Source organism: Haemorhous mexicanus, unplaced genomic scaffold (genome assembly GCF_027477595.1).
Source record: "Haemorhous mexicanus isolate bHaeMex1 unplaced genomic scaffold, bHaeMex1.pri scaffold_234_ctg1, whole genome shotgun sequence".
Taxonomy (NCBI): domain Eukaryota; kingdom Metazoa; phylum Chordata; class Aves; order Passeriformes; family Fringillidae; genus Haemorhous; species Haemorhous mexicanus.
The window spans coordinates 1-20,404 of NW_026776061.1; the positions used below are offsets into that span (position 1 = coordinate 1).

General features: G+C 56.9%; 2 protein-coding genes across 4 annotated transcripts; both read right to left on the reverse strand.

Annotated features, from left to right (window-relative positions):
- Nucleotides 1-318: 318 nt before the first annotated feature.
- Nucleotides 319-4,193, reverse strand: LENG1 (leukocyte receptor cluster member 1). Its single transcript, XM_059837766.1, is given in 5 exon segments — nt 319-1,533; nt 2,198-2,352; nt 2,354-2,461; nt 3,487-3,621; nt 4,054-4,193. Coding segments are annotated over 5 exon segments (726 nt in total). The 5' UTR covers nt 4,186-4,193; the 3' UTR covers nt 319-1,337.
- A 91-nt stretch (nt 4,194-4,284) lies between these two features.
- MBOAT7 (membrane bound O-acyltransferase domain containing 7) lies at nt 4,285-19,012 on the reverse strand. 3 transcript variants are annotated; one of them, XM_059837762.1, is made up of 7 exons: nt 18,884-19,011; nt 17,592-17,721; nt 16,392-16,518; nt 15,494-15,650; nt 14,252-14,606; nt 12,330-12,506; nt 4,285-4,421 (listed from the first exon to the last, which is right to left on the reverse strand). In XM_059837762.1, the coding sequence occupies exons 1-7, from the start codon at nt 18,957-18,959 to the stop codon at nt 4,391-4,393; spliced, it is 1,053 nt and encodes a 350-aa protein (XP_059693745.1). In that variant the 5' UTR covers nt 18,960-19,011; the 3' UTR covers nt 4,285-4,390. The 3 variants fall into 3 exon arrangements, with proteins under 3 accessions (XP_059693745.1, XP_059693743.1, XP_059693746.1); XM_059837760.1 differs by having other exon boundaries at nt 4,324-4,457; nt 18,884-19,012; XM_059837763.1 differs by lacking the exons at nt 4,285-4,421; nt 12,330-12,506 and adding an exon at nt 12,513-12,739 and having other exon boundaries at nt 18,884-19,012.
- Between the last annotated feature and the right edge of the window lie 1,392 nt (nt 19,013-20,404).

Below are 20,404 nucleotides of genomic sequence, written 5' to 3' on the forward strand. Positions count from 1 at the left end.
CGAGACCTGCAGTGAGGGGACCCCCAAAAAACCCCAAAATCCCCCCAAAAAAAAACCCCCAAAGCCCCCCCAGACCCCCCCTGCATGCCCTGGGCGGGGTCAGAACCAACCACAGCCCCAAACCCCCCCAAATTCACCCCAAATTTCCCCCTCCCGGTGCTGTTTTTTGGGGTGGGGGGGTTACAAATTTGGATTTTTTGGGGTTTTTTGGGGGCGTTTTTTTTCTTTTTTTTTGGGGAGGGGTCCCCAGGGGGGGTTTTGGGGTTTTCTCATCCCCCACTCCCCACCCCTCAGCAGTTGAAGATATTTTTCGTAAAGTTATTTTCATTTTGGAAAATATTTATGAATAAATAGTTTTATATCAGAGGTCGTTGTGGGGGGGGAGGGGATTTTTGGGGTCTCCCCCCCTCTCAAAAATCTTCTTGGACCCCAAAATATTCGAGTTTCACCCCCCCAAAATCTTTTTTTCCCTCAGAATTTCGGGATTGATTCCCCCCCCTAAAAAATGTTTTGGGCTGTTCCAGCCCAGGGGGCTTCTAAGAGGGACTGGGAGGTCCCACTGGGTTTTGGGGGGAGAGGGGGGGGTCCAAGGGGGGATTTTGGGGGGGTCCTGGGGAGGTCTCAGGTGAATTTTGGGGGCCCCTGCTCCAGTTTGGGATGGAACTGTCCATTGCAGATTTGGGGTGGGTTCCAGGAATATTATGGGGGGAGGGGTCTCACTTGAACCGTGTCCCCCCCCTTGCCAGCCGCGGGTGGAACTGTCCATTGTGACTTTTGGGGGGGTTCCAAGTGAATTTGGGGGGGATTCCAGGAATATTTTGGGGCTCTCACTTGCACCGTGTCACCCCCTTGCTAGCCCCGGTGGAACTGTCCATTGTGAATTTTCGGAGGTTCCGGGTGAATTTTGGGGGTCTCACTTGCACCGTGTCCCCCCCTTGTGCCAGCCCCGGGTGGAACTGGCCATTATTGATTCTGGGAATGTTCCAATTGAATTTTGGGGGGATTCCAGGAATATTTTGGGGGTCTCACTTGTGCCGTGCCCCCCCTTGCCAGCCGCGGGTGGAACTGTCCATTGTGACTTTTGGGAAGGTTCCAAGTGAATTTTGGGGGGGCTCTCACTTGCGCCGTGTCCCCCCCCCGTGCCAGCCGCGGGTGGAACTGGCCATTGTGACTTTTGGGGGGTTCCAAGTGAATTGTGGGGGGGTTCCAGGTGAATTTTGGGGCTCTCACTTGCGCCGTGTCCCCCCCCGTGCCAGCCGCGGGTGGAACTGTGCATTGTGACTTTTGGGAAGGTTCCAAGTGAATTGTGGGGGGGTTCCAGGTGAATTTTGGGGCTCTCACTTGCGCCGTGTCCCCCCCCGTGCCAGCCGCGGGTGGAACTGGCTGTTGTAGGGTCGCTGCCGCTCGGGGTCCGGGGGGTCCCGCCGGTTCCGGGGGGTCCCGGGGGGGTCCCGGAGCCCCCGGAGCAGCTCCCGGCTCCGCTCGGCCTCGGCCGCCTCCCGGGCCAGGCGCTGCCGCCGCAGCTCGGCCAGCCTGCAACGGCAATTAGCGCTAATTAGCGCTAATTAGTGATGGGGAGGGGGCGACGCCCCGGGATGGGGAGGGGGGGACGGCTGGGGGGAGTGGGAGGATCATTAAGGGGTGATTAGTTAATTATGGGGTGGTTAAAGGGATAATGAGGGGTAATTAAGGGGTTAATTACAGTAATTAAGGGTTAATTAGGGGTGATTAGGGGTTAATTAGTTAATTAGGGGTGATTAGGGGAAGGGGTTAAAGTGAAGGGATCGAATTCATTGGGTGGGAATCAGAAATAATGGTAATTAAGAGGTTAATTAAGGGGTGAAATCATTAAAGGGGTTAATTAGCATAAAGGGAGGGGTCAACCCCAAATTTTAGAGGGAGAAAATCCCAAATTTTAGGGGGAGTAAATCCCAAATTTTAGGGGGGCAAACCTCAATTTTGGATGGAAAAAATCCCAATTTCGGAGGGAGAAAATCCCAGTTTTGGAGGTGCCAAATCCCAATTTTGGGAGGCTCATGCCTTTACTGGGGGGTTGTGGGGTAGCACTGAGGGTTAATTAAGGGTTTAATTTAAAAATTAAGGAGTTAATTAACAGGGGAAGGGTATTCAGGGCAGCACTAACGAATGGAAAATGCGATTAATCAATTAATTAAGCGCTAATTAATCAGTCACTCACCCTCCTCCCCCTCCCCTCTCAGGGGGGGCTCTGGGGGGGCTCCGTGGCTGAGGCTGGGGGGGTTTTTCAGGGCTGGGGGCTCGGTGCAGCCCCTTCCTCATGTCCTGCAGAGGGTCCAGCACGGCTTTGCGCCCCCCCCTGCACCTCCCGGGACCCCTCCCCAGCTTTTTTGGGGGGCTGCAGGTACCAGGGGGGGCAGGTCTGGGCCTCGGCCGCGCTCTGGCCCAGGTAGGTCAGGACCCCCAGGGCCCGTTCCCGGCGTTCCTGGCAGGAAATTGGGGAGGGGGATTCCGGTGAGACCCCTCCTGGTTAAAAATCCCCCCGGGTTTTCCTCAAAATCCCCTTTTTTCATCCAAATTCCCCTTTTTTCCACACAAATTTCCCCTTTTCCCACACAAATCCCGCCATTTTCAACCCCCACCTCTCCAATTTCCTGCCAGTCCTGAGGGGGAAATTGGGGAGGGGGATTCGGGGTGAGACCCCCCCCCGGGGAAAATCCCCCCGGGTTTTCCTCAAATTCCCTTTTTCCACCAAAATTTCCTGGTTTTCCCACACAAATTTCCCTTTTCCCACACAAATCCCGCCATTTTCCACCCCTCCAATCTCCTGCCAGTCCTGAGGGGGAAATTGGGGAGGGGGATTCAGGACCCCCCTCAGGTGAAAATCACCCCCCTGGTTTTCCTCAAATTCCCCTTTTTTTCCACCCAAATTCCCCCTTTTTCCCCCACAAATCTCCCCTTTTTCCCACACGAATTTCCCTTTTCCCACACAAATCCCGCCATTTTCCACCCCTCCAATCTCCTGCCAGTCCTGAGGGGAAAACTGGAGAGGGGGATTCAGGTGATCCCCCTAATGCCAAAACCACCCAATTTATTCCCAAATTTCCCCTTTTCCCACCCAAATTCCTCCTTTATATACCCAAATCCCCCCTTTTTTTATCTAAATTTCCACATTTCCCACACAAATGCCGCCATTTTCCATCCCTCCAATCTCCCGCCGCTCCTGAGGGGAAAATTGGGGAGGGGGAATTCAGGTGATCCACCCAATGCCAAAATCCCCCCCATTTTCTCCCAAATTCCCCCCAAATCCCCTGAATTCACCTCAAAATCCCTTTTTCACCCCAAACCGCCCAATTTTCACCCTTTTGCCTCCTAATGAGGATAGAATTTCCACCTGGGACCCTCCCAAACTCCTTTTTTTGCCCCTCAGATCCTATTTCCACAACCTCCCCCTCACCTGAGGGGATGTTTTGGGGAGGGGTCCCCCACAATTCCCCCCTCCCCCCTCACCTGTTCCCGCCTTTTTTCCGCCTCGTGCTCGCGGTTCGGGGCCTCCTCGGGGGGCGGGAACAGCACGGGGGGGGCCGGGGGGGAGGGGCTGCGACCCCCGACCCGCGCCCGCTTCCGCAGGAGCTCGGTGCGCACCTGGGGAGGGGCAGAGGGGGGGTCAGGGACCCCCAAAATTCCTCCCCCACTCCAAATTCACCACAATTCCCCCCCCCCCCAATATCCCCCCTCCCCACACAGCTTTTTCACCCCCCCCCCCCCGAAATTTATCCCTCCCGGGTATTTTTACCCCCAAATCAGATCCCACAGACTTTTTTAAACTCCCCTCAATTTATTTTGCCCATCCCAAAATTATTTTACGCCCCCGAATTTATTTTGTCCCACCCAAAAACTTTTTTAGCCCAGTCCATCCCCCCCCCCCACTAGACAACAATGGTTCACGCCAATCACACTAAACCACGCCCATAACTTATAATATATTCAAAGCCGCTCATGCTGATTGGCTTCCAGCTACCCAACCCCGCCTCCTTTCCCTTCCCTACCCCCTCCGCCCCCCCCCCCGGGACTCGCCTCCTGCTCCGCTCGCAGCGCGCGCGCGTCCCGTTTCCTCCGCTCCACCTCGGCCGCCGCCTCGTCCCGCCGCACCCGCGCCACATTGTCCTTGTTCCGCACATGCCACGACTTCTTCGGAAGGATGTTCATGGCGGCGGCGGAGGCGGCGGGGCCGGGAGCGGGACCAGGCCGCGGCTCTGAGGCACCGAGGCCGCCCCGCCCTCTCTGCCGCCCTCTCCGTTCTGATTGGTCGGGCCACCGTCGCTCCGCCCTTCTCTCGCTCTGTGTTTCGCCCAGCCACTTTGCTCCGCCCCGTTGTCCTTCTCTGATTTGCTGGGTGCTGTAGTCCCGCCTTCTACCCGCCTCTGATTGGCTCACCCGTCTTCCTTAAAGGGGCGACGCCGGAAGTGAAGGTTTCCCGCCTTCTCGCATTGTGGGAGCGCCGCCATTTTGAACCGTGAGGGGAAGCGGGGGCGTCCCTGAAACCTCCCCGCAAAAAAACCCCAAATCCCCTCGGGACCCCCCCCAAAACAGCCCTAAAACCCCTCCGGGAACCATCAAAATCTCCCTGGGGACTTCCAGCCCGAGTTCTTTCCACATGTCAAGGATTTGCCCCCAGAATTGCCTTTACTTCCTTCAAAGTTTCACCTCAGGGCCTCGGCGGTCCTGCAGGATCAGGTCAGTTCAGGGGAATTTTGATCAATTTTTGGTGTTCGGTTCCATTTTAGATGTATTTTATTCACTCTCAGGGCTTTGGGGGTCAGTTTTGGGGTGGTTTTGGTCAGTTTTGGGGGTCCCCCCCCACACCAAACACACAAGATGTCACTCAAGGCTTTTATTTGTCTCCATTTTGGGGGGGCCCCTTCCAAAAACAGAGCCCCCCACCCCCCTAAAAAAGCCCCCCGGGGGGTGCCCGCATCCCCCAACACCCCCCAAATCCCTCCCCAGGCCCCCCCTCCTGGGTTCCTGGGTATTGGGGTTCAGGGGGGTGGGAGGTGCCCCCTAAATTCTCATTATTGGGGTCCCTCCTCTTCCTCACCTGGGGTCCCCCTGATTTGGGGCTATCAGAGCTCCCCCATTTTGGGGTTTGGGGCGTTCCCCCCCATTTTCCATTGGGGTTTCTGAGCATTGGGGTGCTTCATCCTCATCCTCACCCCAAAGGTTGGGGTCCCGTTGGGGTCCCCCCGAGCTCTGGTTATTGGGGTTCATCCCCACCCTGACCCTCGGGGTCCCTCCTCTTCCTCAGCTCCTGGGATTTGGGGGCTGGGGGCTCCTCCCCGGCCTCTGTTTTGGGGTTCAGGGGGTCCCCCCCGTCCTGGATTTGGGGATTTCGGGGGTCTCCACTCTCCTGGATTTTAGGATTTGGGGGTCCCCACCCTCCCGAATTTTGGGGTTCGAGGTGTCCCATCCCTCATGAATTTTAGGTTTTAGGGGATCCCCACCTTCACGAATTTTAGGATTTAGGAGGTCTCCCCCCTCATGAGTTTTTAGGATTCATAGGATCCGCACTGTCCTGAATTTTGGGGTTCAGGGGGTCCCCACTCTCCTGAATTTTAGGATTTAGGGGATCTCCCTTCTTCTGAATTTTGGGGTTTAGAGGATCTTCTCCTTCCTGAATTTTAGGATTTAGGGGGTCTTCCCCATGAATTTTGGGGTTCAGGGGGTCCCACCCCTCATGGATTTTAGGATTTAGGGGATCCCCACCCTCCCCGAATTTTGGGGTTCAGGGGATCCCATCCCTCATCAACTTTAGGATTTAGGGGGTCTCCCCCCTCCTGAATTTTAGGATTAAGGGGGTTTTCCCCCTGAATTTTAGGATTTAGGGGGTCCCCCCCCTCCTGAACTTTAGGATTTAGGGTGTCCCCCCCCTCCCCCTCACGGCGCTCCCTCCTCCTCCTCACCTGCGCGTCCCCTCCCCCCGCCTCTCCCTCACGCCGCTCTTCCCGCCCTTTTCCCCTCCCCTCTTCCCGCCCTTTTCCCCGCCCCTTTTCCCGCCCTTTTCCCGCCGCCATCGCCGTGAGGAGGATGAGGAGGGGCAGGACGTGGAGGCAGAAATGCACCGAGGCCCAGAAGTGCAGCGTGGCCGCGGCCTCTCGCAGCACGAAGCCCATGCTCAGGTACTCGAAGGCCCTCATTTTGAGGAACCATTGCGCTCCCCCTCAGCGCCGAGCCCTTCCAGCCCCCCAGCTGCTCCAGGGGCACCCCGAAATATCCCCCCAGAGCCGCCTCGGCCGCCGCCTCGGCCGCCAGCCACAGCGGCACCGTGAGGAAGGACAGGTACTGCCCGCCGTGCAGCCCGTGCCAGTAGGCTGAGGCCAGCATGGTCCAGGCGTTCCTGATTTTGGGGGGGAAAACGGGGAAATGGGGTCAGGGAGGGGTGGGAGCCAGCAAAGGTTCGTGTGCAGGGGTTGGAATTGGGGTTGGAGGCACTGGGATGGTGTTTATGTGATGCCAAATCCAGCTCAAGCGCCCCAAAATTCACTTTGTGCCTCCCAAATCCAGCTCAAAAACCCAAAATTCACTTTGTGACTCTCAAATCCAGCTCAAGCGCCCCAAAATTCACTTTGTGACTCTCAAATCCAGCCCAAGCACCCCAAAATTCACTTTGTGACTCTCAAATCCAGCTCAAGAACCCAAAATTCACTTTGTGACTCTCAAATCCAGCTCAAGTTCCCCAAAATTCACTTTGTGACTCTCAAATCCAGCTCAAGCACCCCAAAATTCACTTTGTGACTCTCAAATCCAGCTCAAGTTCCCCAAAATTCACCTTGTGACTCTCAAATCCAGCTCAAGAACCCAAAATTCACTTTGTGACTCTCAAATCCAGCTCAAGCACCCCAAAATTCACTTTGTGACTCTCAAATCCAGCTCAAGCACCCAAAATTCACTTTGTGACTCTCAAATCCAGCTCAAAAACCCAAAATTCACTTTGTGACTCTCAAATCCAGCCCAAGCACCCAAAATTCACTTTGTGCCTCCCAAATCCAGCTCAAGCACCCAAAATTCACTTTGTGACTCTCAAATCCAGCCCAAGCACCCAAAATTCACTTTGTGACTCTCAAATCCAGCTCAAAAACCCAAAATTCACTTTGTGACTCTCAAATCCAGCTCAAGCACCCAAAATTCACTTTGTGACTCTCAAATCCAGCTCAAGCACCCCAAAATTCACTTTGTGACTCTCAAATCCAGCTCAAGAACCCAAAATTCACTTTGTGACTCTCAAATCCAGCTCAAGCACCCAAAATTCACTTTGTGACTCTCAAATCCAGCTCAAGCACCCCAAAATTCACTCTGTGACTCTCAAATCCAGCCCAAGCACCCAAAATTCACTTTGTGACTCTCAAATCCAGCTCAAAAACCCAAAATTCACTTTGTGACTCTCAAATCCAGCTCAAGTTCCCCAAAATTCACTTTGTGACTCTCAAATCCAGCTCAAAAACCCAAAATTCACTTTGTGACTCTCAAATCCAGCTCAAGCGCCCCAAAATTCACTTTGTGACTCTCAAATCCAGCTCAAAAACCCAAAATTCACTTTGTGACTCTCAAATCCAGCTCAAGCGCCCCAAAATTCACTTTGTGACTCCCAAATCCAGCTCAAGTTCCCCAAAATTCACTCTGTGACTCTCAAATCCAGCTCAAGCTCCCCAAAATTCACTTTGTGACTCTCAAATCCAGCTCAAAAACCCAAAATTCACTTTGTGACTCTCAAATCCAGCTCAAGAACCCAAAATTCACTTTGTGACTCCCAAATCCAGCTCAAGTTCCCCAAAATTCACTTTGTGACTCTCAAATCCAGCTCAAGTTCCCCAAAATTCACTTTGTGACTCTCAAATCCAGCTCAAAAACCCAAAATTCACTTTGTGACTCTCAAATCCAGCTCAAGAACCCAAAATTCACTTTGTGACTCCCAAATCCAGCTCAAGTTCCCCAAAATTCACTCTGTGACTCCCAAATCCAGCCCAAGCGCCCCAAAATTCACTTTGTGACTCTCAAATCCAGCCCAAAAACCCAAAATTCACTTTGTGACTCTCAAATCCAGCTCAAAAACCCAAAATTCACTTTGTGACTCTCAAATCCAGCTCAAGCACCCCAAATTCACTCTGTGACTCTCAAATCCAGCACATCCACCCCAAAATTCACTTTGTGACTCTCAAATCCAGCTCAAGCACCCAAAATTCACTTTGTGACTCTCAAATCCAGCTCAAGCGCCCCAAAATTCACTTTGTGACTCTCAAATCCAGCTCAAGCTCCCCAAAATTCACTTTGTGACTCTCAAATCCAGCTCAAGTTCCCCAAAATTCACTTTGTGACTCTCAAATCCAGCTCAAGAACCCAAAATTCACTTTGTGACTCTCAAATCCAGCTCAAGCGCCCCAAAATTCACTTTGTGACTCTCAAATCCAGCTCAAGCGCCCCAAAATTCACTTTGTGACTCTCAAATCCAGCTCAAGCACCCAAAATTCACTTTGTGACTCCCAATCCAGCTCAAAAACCCAAAATTCACTTTGTGACTCTCAAATCCAGCTCAAGCGCCCCAAAATTCACTCTGTGACTCTCAAATCCAGCTCAAAAACCCAAAATTCACTTTGTGACTCTCAAATCCAGCTCAAGCACCCCAAAATTCACTTTGTGACTCTCAAATCCAGCTCAAGCACCCAAAATTCACTTTGTGACTCTCAAATCCAGCTCAAGCGCCCAAAATTCACTTTGTGACTCTCAAATCCAGCTCAAAAACCCAAAATTCACTTTGTGACTCTCAAATCCAGCTCAAAAACCCAAAATTCACTTTGTGACTCTCAAATCCAGCTCAAAAACCCAAAATTCACTTTGTGACTCTCAAATCCAGCTCAAAAACCCAAAATTCACTTTGTGACTCTCAAATCCAGCTCAAGTTCCCCAAAATTCACTTTGTGACTCTCAAATCCAGCTCAAAAACCCAAAATTCACTTTGTGACTCTCAAATCCAGCTCAAGAACCCAAAATTCACTTTGTGACTCCCAAATCCAGCTCAAGTTCCCCAAAATTCACTCTGTGACTCCCAAATCCAGCCCAAGCGCCCCAAAATTCACTTTGTGACTCTCAAATCCAGCCCAAAAACCCAAAATTCACTTTGTGACTCTCAAATCCAGCTCAAAAACCCAAAATTCACTTTGTGACTCTCAAATCCAGCTCAAGCACCCCAAAATTCACTCTGTGACTCTCAAATCCAGCACATCCACCCCAAAATTCACTTTGTGACTCTCAAATCCAGCTCAAGCACCCAAAATTCACTTTGTGACTCTCAAATCCAGCTCAAGCGCCCCAAAATTCACTTTGTGACTCTCAAATCCAGCTCAAGCTCCCCAAAATTCACTTTGTGACTCTCAAATCCAGCTCAAGTTCCCCAAAATTCACTTTGTGACTCTCAAATCCAGCTCAAGAACCCAAAATTCACTTTGTGACTCTCAAATCCAGCTCAAGCGCCCCAAAATTCACTTTGTGACTCTCAAATCCAGCTCAAGCGCCCCAAAATTCACTTTGTGACTCTCAAATCCAGCTCAAGCACCCAAAATTCACTTTGTGACTCCCAAATCCAGCTCAAAAACCCAAATTCACTTTGTGACTCTCAAATCCAGCTCAAGCGCCCCAAAATTCACTCTGTGACTCTCAAATCCAGCTCAAAAACCCAAAATTCACTTTGTGACTCTCAAATCCAGCTCAAGCACCCCAAAATTCACTTTGTGACTCTCAAATCCAGCTCAAGCACCCAAAATTCACTTTGTGACTCTCAAATCCAGCTCAAGCGCCCAAAATTCACTTTGTGACTCTCAAATCCAGCTCAAAAACCCAAAATTCACTTTGTGACTCTCAAATCCAGCTCAAAAACCCAAAATTCACTTTGTGACTCTCAAATCCAGCTCAAAAACCCAAAATTCACTTTGTGACTCTCAAATCCAGCTCAAAAACCCAAAATTCACTTTGTGACTCTCAAATCCAGCTCAAGTTCCCCAAAATTCACTTTGTGACTCTCAAATCCAGCTCAAGCGCCCCAAAATTCACTTTGTGACTCTCAAATCCAGCCCAAGCACCCAAAATTCACTTTGTGACTCTCAAATCCAGCTCAAGCTCCCCAAAATTCACTTTGTGACTCTCAAATCCAGCTCAAGAACCCAAAATTCACTTTGTGACTCTCAAATCCAGCTCAAGAACCCAAAATTCACTCTGTGACTCTCAAATCCAGCTCAAAAACCCAAAATTCACTTTGTGACTCTCAAATCCAGCTCAAGAACCCAAAATTCACTTTGTGACTCTCAAATCCAGCTCAAGCACCCCAAAATTCACTTTGTGACTCTCAAATCCAGCTCAAAAACCCAAAATTCACTTTGTGACTCTCAAATCCAGCTCAAGCACCCAAAATTCACTTTGTGACTCTCAAATCCAGCTCAAGTTCCCCAAAATTCACTTTGTGACTCTCAAATCCAGCTCAAAAACCCAAAATTCACTTTGTGACTCTCAAATCCAGCTCAAGAACCCAAAATTCACTTTGTGACTCTCAAATCCAGCTCAAGCGCCCCCAAAATTCACTTTGTGACTCTCAAATCCAGCTCAAGCTCCCCAAAATTCACTTTGTGACTCTCAAATCCAGCTCAAGCTCCCCAAAATTCACTTTGTGACTCTCAAATCCAGCTCAAGCTCCCCAAAATTCACTTTGTGACTCTCAAATCCAGCTCAAGCACCCAAAATTCACTTTGTGACTCTCAAATCCAGCTCAAGCTCCCCAAAATTCACTCTGTGACTCTCAAATCCAGCTCAAGAACCCAAAATTCACTTTGTGACTCTCAAATCCAGCCCAAAAACCCAAAATTCACTTTGTGACTCTCAAATCCAGCTCAAAAACCCAAAATTCACTTTGTGACTCTCAAATCCAGCTCAAGCACCCAAAATTCACTTTGTGACTCTCAAATCCAGCTCAAGCACCCAAAATTCACTTTGTGACTCTCAAATCCAGCTCAAAAACCCAAAATTCACTCTGTGACTCTCAAATCCAGCTCAAGCACCCAAAATTCACTTTGTGACTCTCAAATCCAGCCCAAGCACCCAAAATTCACTTTGTGACTCTCAAATCCAGCTCAAAAACCCAAAATTCACTTTGTGACTCTCAAATCCAGCTCAAGCACCCAAATTCACTTTGTGACTCTCAAATCCAGCTCAAGAACCCAAAATTCACTTTGTGACTCTCAAATCCAGCTCAAGCACCCAAAATTCACTTTGTGACTCTCAAATCCAGCTCAAGTTCCCCAAAATTCACTCTGTGACTCTCAAATCCAGCTCAAAAACCCAAAATTCACTTTGTGACTCTCAAATCCAGCCCAAGCACCCCAAATTCAATTTACACCCCCAAAATTCAATCTACACCCACTAAACTCAGCTCCCAGTGCCCCAATCTCCATCTTAATCCTGCTCCCAGTGCTCCCAGTGCTCTCACTGTTGCCAGTGATCCATCCCAGTGCTCCCAGTGCCCCTCCCAGTGCTCCCAGTGCCCGTCCCAGTGCTCCCAGTGCTTCCAGTGCCCCTCCCAGTGCTCCCAGTGCCCCTCCCAGTGCTCCCAGTGCCCCTCCCAGTGCTCCCAGTGCCCCTCCCAGTGCTCCCAGTGCTCCCAGTGCCCCTCCCAGTGCTCCCAGTGCCCCTCCCAGTGCTCCCAGTGCCCGTCCCAGTGCTCCCAGTGCTCCCAGTGCCCCTCCCAGTGCTCCCAGTGCCCGTCCCAGTGCTCCCAGTGCTCCCAGTGCCCCTCCCAGTGCCCCTCCCAGTGCTCCCAGTGCCCCTCCCAGTGCTCCCAGTGCTCCCAGTGCCCGTCCCAGTGCTCCCAGTGCTCCCAGTGCCCCTCCCAGTGCTCTGAGTGCCCCTCCCAGTGCTCTCAGTGCCTCTCCCAGTGCTCCCAGTGCCCCTCCCAGTGCTCCCAGTGCCCCTCCCAGTGCTCCCAGTGCCCGTCCCAGTGCTCCCAGTGCCCCTCCCAGTGCTCCCAGTGCCCCTCCCAGTGCTCCCAGTGCCCCTCCCAGTGCTCCCAGTGCTCCCAGTGCCCCTCCCAGTGCTCCCAGTGCCCCTCCCAGTGCTCCCAGTGCTCCCAGTGCTCCCAGTGCCCCTCCCAGTGCTTCCAGTGCCCCTCCCAGTGCTCTCAGTGCCTCTCCCAGTGCCCCTCCCAGTGCTCCCAGTGCCCCTCCCAGTGCTCCCAGTGCTTCCAGTGCCCCTCCCAGTGCTCCCAGTGCCCGTCCCAGTGCTCCCAGTGCCCGTCCCAGTGCTCCCAGTGCTCCCAGTACCTGAGCACGGGGTACTGGCGGGGTCCCCTGCGGTGCACGTAGGCCGCCAGCCACCACTGCACCGTCATGTTCCAGCGCCTGAGGCCGCCCCGGAAGCGCCGGCCCACCTCGGTGCCCCAGGGGTCCACGGTGCGGATGGTCTCGAAATCCCACTGCTCCTCAGGGAGCTCGGCACACCTGGCACAGGTGAGACCCTCAGGTGACACAGGTGACACTCAGGGAACCCCCCACTCCCTGCCCCTTACGGTGCGGGTGGTCTCGAAATCCCAGTGCTCCTCAGGGAGCTCGGCACACCTGGCACAGGTGAGACCCTCAGGTGACACAGGTGACACCCAGGAACCCCCCACTCTGTGCCCCGTATGGTGCGGATGGTCTCGAAATCCCAGTGCTCCTCAGGGAGCTCGGCACACCTGGCACAGGTGAGATGCCCAGATGGCACTCAGGTGACCCTCAGGTGACAGGGACACACAGAAACACTCAGGAACCCCCCTTCTGTACCCCCAATGTCCCCAGGGATGTCCCCAATGTCCCCAGTGTCACGTTCTGGGGCTCTCCCATGGCACCGTGGGTCCCTGTCCTGGTTTAGCCCTGGCTGCTTTGGGGTAGGCCCCCAGCCCCGCGGCCCCTGTACCCCAATGTCCCCAGGGATGTCCCCAGTGTCCCTGTACCCCAATGTCCCCAATGTCCCCAGTGTCACTCACGTTGTGGGGCGCTCCCATGTCACCGTGGGTCCCTGTCCGGGTTTAGCCCTGGCCGCTTTGGGGTAGGCCCCCAGCCCCGCACCCCCTGTACCCCAATGTCCCCAGGGATGTCCCCCGTGTCCCCAGTGTCACTCAAGTTTTGGGGCGCTCCCATGTCACCGTGGGTCCCTGTCCCGGTTTAGCCCTGGCCGCTTTGGGGTAGGCCCCCAGCCCCACACCCCCTGTACCCCAATGATGTCCCTGTACCCCAATGTCCCCAGTGTCACTCACGTTTTGGGGCGCTCCCATGGCACCGTGGGTCCCTGTCCCGGCCTGGCCCTGGCTGCTTTGGGGTAGGCCCCCAGCCCCACACCCCCTGTACCCCAGGGATGTCCCTGTACCCCAGGGATGTCCCCAGTGTCCCTGTACCCCAATGGTGTCCCTGTACCCCAGTGTCCCCAGTGTCACTCACGTTTTGGGGCGCTCCCATGACACCGTGGGTCCCTGTCCCGGCCTGGCCCTGGCTGCTTTGGGGTAGGCCCCCAGCCCCACACCCCCTGTACCCCAATGTCCCCAGGGATGTCCCCAGTGTCACTCACGTTGTGGGGCGCTCCCATGGCACCGTGGGTCCCTGTCCCGGTTTAGCCCTGGCCGCTTTGGGGTAGGCCCCCAGCCCCGCACCCCCTGTACCCCAATGATGTCCCTGTACCCCAATGTCCCCAGTGTCACTCACGTTTTGGGGCGCTCCCATGGCACCGTGGGTCCCTGTCCCGGCCTGGCCCTGGCTGCTTTGGGGTAGGCCCTCAGCCCCACAGCCCCTGTACCCCAATGTCCCCAGGGATGTCCCCAATGTCCCCAGTGTCACTCACGTTGTGGGGCGCTCCCATGTCACCGTGGGTCCCTGTCCCGGTTTAGCCCTGGCCGCTTTGGGATAGGCCCCCAGCCCCAGAGCCCCTGTACCCCAATGATGTCCCTGTACCCCAATGTCCCCAGGGATGTCCCCCGTGTCCCCAGTGTCACTCACGTTGTGGGGCGCTCCCATGGCACCGTGGGTCCCTGTCCCGGCCTGGCCCTGGCTGCTTTGGGGTAGGCCCCCAGCCCCGCGGCCCCTGTACCCCAATGTCCCCAGGGATGTCCCCAGTGTCCCTGTACCCCAATGATGTCCCTGTACCCCAGTGATGTCCCCAGTGTCCCTGTACCCCAATGATGTCACTGTACCCCAATGTCCCCAGTGTCACTCACGTTTTGGGGCGCTCCCATGGCACCGTGGGTCCCTGTCCCGGCCTGGCCCTGGCCGCTTTGGGGTAGGCCCCCAGCCCCGCGGCCACGCAGGCGCCCTCGGCGCAGAGCCAGCCGACGTAGAGGCGCATGCGCAGCGCCAGGAAGACGGGCACCATGTGTGCCAGGCGGGCGGGCCAGGGCCGCGCCCCGAACTCGGGCTGCAGCACGGCGCCCGCCGGCCACGCCCGCCCCGCCAGCAGCCCCAGCGCGCCCAGCGCCGGCGCCCAGCGCACGTGGCACAGCAGCCGCCGCAGCGCCGGCGGGCCCGCCCCGCCCCACACCCAGTCCAGGTGCGTGCCCAGGCGGTAGAAGGGACCTGCGGGGACAGGGGACGGCCCTGAGACACGGGTGGGGCGCGGGTGGCACACAGGTGACAGGTAAACGGCACACGGGTAGGACACAGGTGGGATAAATGGCACACAGGTGACAGGTAAACAGCACACGGGTAGGACACAGGTGGGATAAATGGCACACAGGACACAGGTGGGATAAATGGCACATAAATGGCACACAGGTGGGATAAATGGCACACAGGTGACACACAGATGGGATAAATGGCACACAGGTAGGACACAGGTGAGATGGCACACAGGTGACACACAGATGGGATAAATGGCACATAAATGGCACACAAGTGGGATAAATGGCACACAGGTGGCAGGTAGCACTCAGGACACAGGTGTGATAAATGGCAAATAAATGGCACACAGGTGACACGCAGCTGGCACACACAGGTGAGACACAGGTGACAGGTGGGATAGATGACACACAGGTGGGACACAGGTGGGATAAATGGCACACAGGTCACACACAGGTGGAGCATGGGTGGGACACAGATGACACGGAGGTGGGATGTGGGTGACACACAGGTGACACAGAGGTGACACTCAGGTAGGACACAGGTGGGATAAATGGCATGTGGGTAACACACAGGTGACACATGAATGGCACACAGGTAGGACACAGGTGACAGCCAGGAAGACAAAGGTGAATTTGGGTACACAGTGCCAAAACTTCTCTCTGAAATCCCCCCAAATTCATTCTGGGACCCCCAAATTCCCCCCCACCAAATCCCCTCAAGGACCCCCCCCCCCCCAAATTCCCTCTGGGACCCCCCAAATCCCCTCAGCCCCCCCCCCAACCCACCCAGGTGTCCCCTGGCCCCGCCCCCTTAGGCCCCGCCCCCTTAGGCCCCGCCCTCACCTGTCAGCAGCCCCAGGTAGCAGTAGCTGTAGCACAGGATGTCAATCAAGCTCGGCACCCTCCGCAGCGAGCCAATCAGCAGCCGCGTCTCCTCTGACGTCACCCCCTTAAGCTCCGCCTCCCGCAGCTCCTGCGTGTCACTGGCCAGGCTGGCCATCTGGGGGCGGGGTTGCAGTGAGGCCACGCCCGTTTTTTCCATATATGGGATGGACACCGCGCAAGCCACGCCCCCTCGAGACGCTTAGCGCCCCCTGCTGGCTCATCTGTGTTCCTACAATTGCCACCCCCCCAGAGCCCCCCAAAATCCCCCCAGGACACCCCAAAATCCCCCCAAACCCTCCCCAGGACCCCCCTGAGACACCTCAGACCCCCTGAAACCCCCCCAACTTCCCCCCAGGACCCTCCAAAATCCCCCCAGGAGCCCCCAAACCCCACCAGGACCCCTTGAAACCCCCCCAGGATCCCCAAAATCCCTTCAGGACTCCCCAACCCCCCCCCGGACCCCCTGAAAACCCCAAAATCGCCCGGAACTCCCCAAATTCCCCTCAAGGACCCCTCGAAGTCCCCTCAGGTCTCCCCCAAATCCCCCCAGGACCCCCCAAATCCCCTCCAGGACTCCCAAGGACTCTCCCCAAGACCCCAAAAATCCCCCCAGGCTCCCCCAGGACCCCCCAAACCCTCCCCAGGATTGCCCCAAACCCCCCCCAGGATTGCCCCAAACCCCCCCAGGACCCCCCAATTCCCCCTCAAACCCCCCAGGACCCCCCCCAATGCCCCCCAGACACCCCCAAACCCCCCTAGGATCCCCCAAGCCCCCCCAGGACCCCCCAGTTCCCCCTCAAACCCCCCTCAGACACCCCCAAATCCCCCCAGGACCCCCCAGAATCCCCCCGGGCACCTTGAGGGTGATGAGGAGCTGCAGGGCGTTGGCGTAGGGGGGGGGCTCGGGCAGCCCCCAGACCCAGGGCGTGCGGAAGAACAGCAGGTACCCGAACACCCAGAGCAGGGCGGCGCCCCCGGAGCGCCTGGGGGGGGTCGGGGGGTCCCCCCTCAATTTGGGGCACCCCAAAAACCCCCCCGGGCCTTTAAACCCCTCCCCAAATCCCCCCCGGGCTGGAGAATTTGGGGGGTCCCAAAAGATCTCTGACCCCCCCCTTACAGAGAATTTGGGGGGTTCCAAAATGTCTCTGAGCCCCCCAAATTTGGGAGGGGTCCCAAAATGTCTCTGAGCCCCCCCTCCAAATTTGGGGGGTCCCAAAATATCTCTGACTCCCCCCCAGAGAATTTGGGGGTCCCAAAATGTCTCTGAACCCCCCAAAATTTGGGGGGTCCCAAAATTTTTATGAACCCCCCCCTCACTGAGAATTTGGGGGGGTCCCAAAATGTCTCTGAGCCCCCCAAATTCCCCCCCCCCCCCATCTCGTTACCCTCGTCCTAATTAGGCAATAATTAGCTCGGGTGTCGTAATGAGCCCCAAAACTCGTGGGGGAGGGGAGGAAAGAAGCCTCGGGAACCCCAAAAATGGAGCTGGGACCCCCCCCAAAATGGGGCAGGGACCCCCAAAATCCACCTGGGACTCCCCAAAAGGACTTGGGACCCCCCAAAAATGGGGCCAGGACCCCCAAAATGGGTCAGGGATCCCCCAAAAGGCTTCAGGACCCCCCAAAGTGAGTCAGGGACCCCCCAAAAGGCCTCAGGACCCCCCAAAATGCACCTAGGACCCCAACCCAGGATTCTGGGGCCTCCAAAATCCCCCCCGAAATGTACCTGGGACCCCCAAAAGTGGATCAGGGACCCCCCAGAAAGAATCAAGGACCCCTCAAATGCTTTCAGGACCCCCCAAAAGGCTTCAGGATCCCCCAGAAGGGGTCAGGGACCCCCCAAAGTGGATCAGGGACCCCCCAAAATGTACCTGGGACCCCCCAAAGTGGGTCAGGGATCCCCCAGAAAGGATCAGGGACCCCTCAAATGCTTTCAGGACCCCCCAAAAGGCTTCAGGATCCCCCAGAAGGGGTCAGGGACCCCCCCCAAAATGTACCTGGGACTCCCCAAAGTGGATCAGGGAACCCCCAAAGTTGGTCAGGGACCCCCAGCTCACCTGGGCAGGCAGGTGAGGATGGCCCAGGTGCCCAGCACGGTGCCCAGCGAGTGCAGCAGGTGGGGGCCGCAGGTGAGCAGCGCCAGCCCCGCCCCCACCGCCGCCCCCCCGAACTGGCGCCAGCGCGGGCCTGGGGGGGGTCAGCGGGGGGGCACCCCCAAAATGCACCAAAAACTCACAAAACAGCCCCAAACCCCTTCAAAACAGCCCCAAAATTGACCAAAACCCCTCAAGATTTGCCCCAAATCCCCCAAGGACCCCCCCCCCCACAAAACCTCTCAGAACCTACAAAACCCCTCAGGACCCCCCAAAAAATTCCCCTCAAGATTTCCCCCAAAATCCCTCAGAACCCTCCAAAATCCTTCAGGACCCCTCACAACCTCCCCAAAACCCCTCGAGTCTGAGGGAAACCTCTCAGACCGCCCCCCCCCCCCAAACACCTCAAACCCCCTCAGGACCCCTCAAGCCCCCTCAGAACCCCCCCCAAACACCTCAAATCTCCTCAGGACCCCCCTGGTCCCACCTCAAATCCCCTCAGAACCCCCTGAATCTCCTCAGGACCCCCCAAAACCCCTCAGAACGCCCCCGAACTCTTCAGAACCCCTGAAACCCCTCCAGATCCCCCGGAAACCTCTCAGACCCCCCCCCCAAACACCTCAAACCGCCTCGGGACCCCTCAAGTCCCCTCAGAATCCCCCCCCAAACACCTCAAATCCCCTCAGAACCCCCCGAATCTGCTCAGGACCCCCCCGAACTCTTCAGAACCCCCGAAAGCCCTCAAGATTCCCCCGGAAACCTCTCAGAACCCCCCAAACACCTCAAACCCCCTCAGAACCCCCCGAATCTCCTCAGAACCCCCCAAAACCCTCAAGATTCCCCTGAAAACCTCCCAGAACCTCCCCCAAACACCTAAAATCTCTTCATGACCCCCCAAAACCCCTCAGAACCCCCCAAAACCCTTCAGAACCCCCCAAAACCCTTCAGAACCCCCAAAAACCCTCAAATTCCCCTGAAAACCTCCCAGAACCTCCCCCAAGCACCTCAAATCTCCTCATGACCCCCAAAACCCCTCAGAACCCCCCAAAACCCTTCAGAACCCCCAAAAACCCTTCAGAACCCCCAAAAACCCTCAAGATTCCCCTGAAAACCTCCCAGAACCTCCCCCAAGCACCTCAGGACCCCCCAAACTCCTCAGAACCCCCCCAAAATCCCTCAAGATTCCCTCGGGAACCTCCCAGACCCCCCCTCAGGACCCCCCCAATCCCCCTCAGGACCCCCCGAGCCGCCCTCACCGCGCTCCTTGAGCACGAAGCCCACCGGGATGGAGCCCAGCAGCACGCCCAGGTACGTCAGCTCCTCACGGTTCATGGCGGCGGCACCGGGACCCTCCGGGAACCCCCCGAGACCCCCCAAAAACCCCCCCGGGACCCCCCAAACCCCCCCAGGCCCCGGCGCGGCTCCGCGGGCTCCGAGCGAGGGCGGAGGGGGCGTGGTCTGAGAAAACCACGCCCACAAACCACATCCTGTAAATAAAGCCACGCCCACAACCAGGCTCTCCTTACAGGCCTGGTCATTTCAAACACCGCCCATAAGGGGCGGGGCTAAGTTAGCATGGGGGGGGGGCCTTTAAGAGGATCTGGCCCTTTAAGAGCGGGGGAGGGGCGTGTGAAGGGGCCTGGCCCTTTAAGAGAGAGGTGGGAACCACCGATGGGGACTTTTTTAAAGGGGCCTGGCCCTTTAAGAGAAGTGGGCCCCACACGCCTAGCGCACGCCCTTTTACGACGGTTTTTTTCAAGGGGTCTGGCCCTCTAAGGCTGGGTGGGCCCGTAATGGCGGCATTTAAAGGGGCTCCTGCCCTTTAGGAGCCGGTCTTAAAAGGGGCTGAGTCGCTCCCATTTACAGGCCGTGGTTGGGCTCACGCTGCATCGCCGCTTTAAAACCGCCGGGACTCACGGGGCCACTTCCGGGAGAGCGCAAGGCCACTTCCGGGAAGGCGGGGGCAAAATGGCAGCGGGGCCTGAGGGGGTCCCGGGGGTCTGCGGGGACGGGGAGGGCTCAGAGACCCCCGGGACCCCCCCGGACTCCCTCACGGAGCGGCCCCGGGTGCGGCGGCAGCGCGGGCGGTTCCTGGTGTGGGCCCCGAGGGCGGCGCGGGCGCTGCGGGAGCGGCACCGCCTGTGGGGGGCGCTGGTCGGGACCCCCCCGCGCCGGGGGCCGCGCCGGAGCGGCGGCTGCGGGGCCGCGGCTGCCGCTGGAGCTGAGACCGGAGGAGGCGCGGGCGCTGCGGGAGAGCGGCGGAGCCACCGTGGAGCCGGTACCGGGATGGGGGAGGGGGAAATTGGGGGTGGGGGGCGCTCAGAGCCCCCCCTGAGCCGCCCCTCCCCCCCCAGGTTGACGAGGCCGAAGCGGAGCGCGAGGAGACCCCGCCAGGTGGGGGAGGGGCGCTTTGGGGGGGTTGGGGGCGGAGTCAGACCCGCGCTGACCCCTCCCCCTTTTCCCTGCTCCCCCCTCTCAGAGCCGTCCCGCCCCTCCCCCCCCTCCGAGCGGCGCTTCCGCGTCTTCCGGGAGCTCTGGGGGCGGGGCCTGCACCTGACGGCGGGCGGGAAATTCGGGGGCGACTTCCTGGTGTACCCCGGTAAGGGGCTCGGGGGGCGCGCCACCACCCCTCCCCTTTATTCCTGGCCCCTCCCCTTCATTCCGGACCCCTCCCCGTTATTCCTTACCCCCTCCCAGGTATCCCTGGACCCCTCCCTATTACTCCTGACCCCCACCTTGGGTATCCCCGGACCCCTCCCCTTAATTCCTGAGCTCCT

What these genes read in the sequence shown, in the direction of transcription:
- MBOAT7 (XM_059837760.1), bottom strand. Translation starts at nt 18,959, where the DNA reads ATGAACCGTGAGGAGCTGACGTACCTGGGCGTGCTGCTGGGCTCCATC. An exon ending in CTACCTGGGGCTGCTGACAG is followed by an intron (nt 14,607 to 15,493) that starts GTGAGGGCGGGG and finishes CTGTCCCCGCAG; the next exon opens with GTCCCTTCTACCGCCTGGGC. An exon ending in CCATGGGAGCGCCCCAAAAC is followed by an intron (nt 12,507 to 14,251) that starts GTGAGTGACACT and finishes CACCTGTGCCAG; the next exon opens with GTGTGCCGAGCTCCCTGAGG.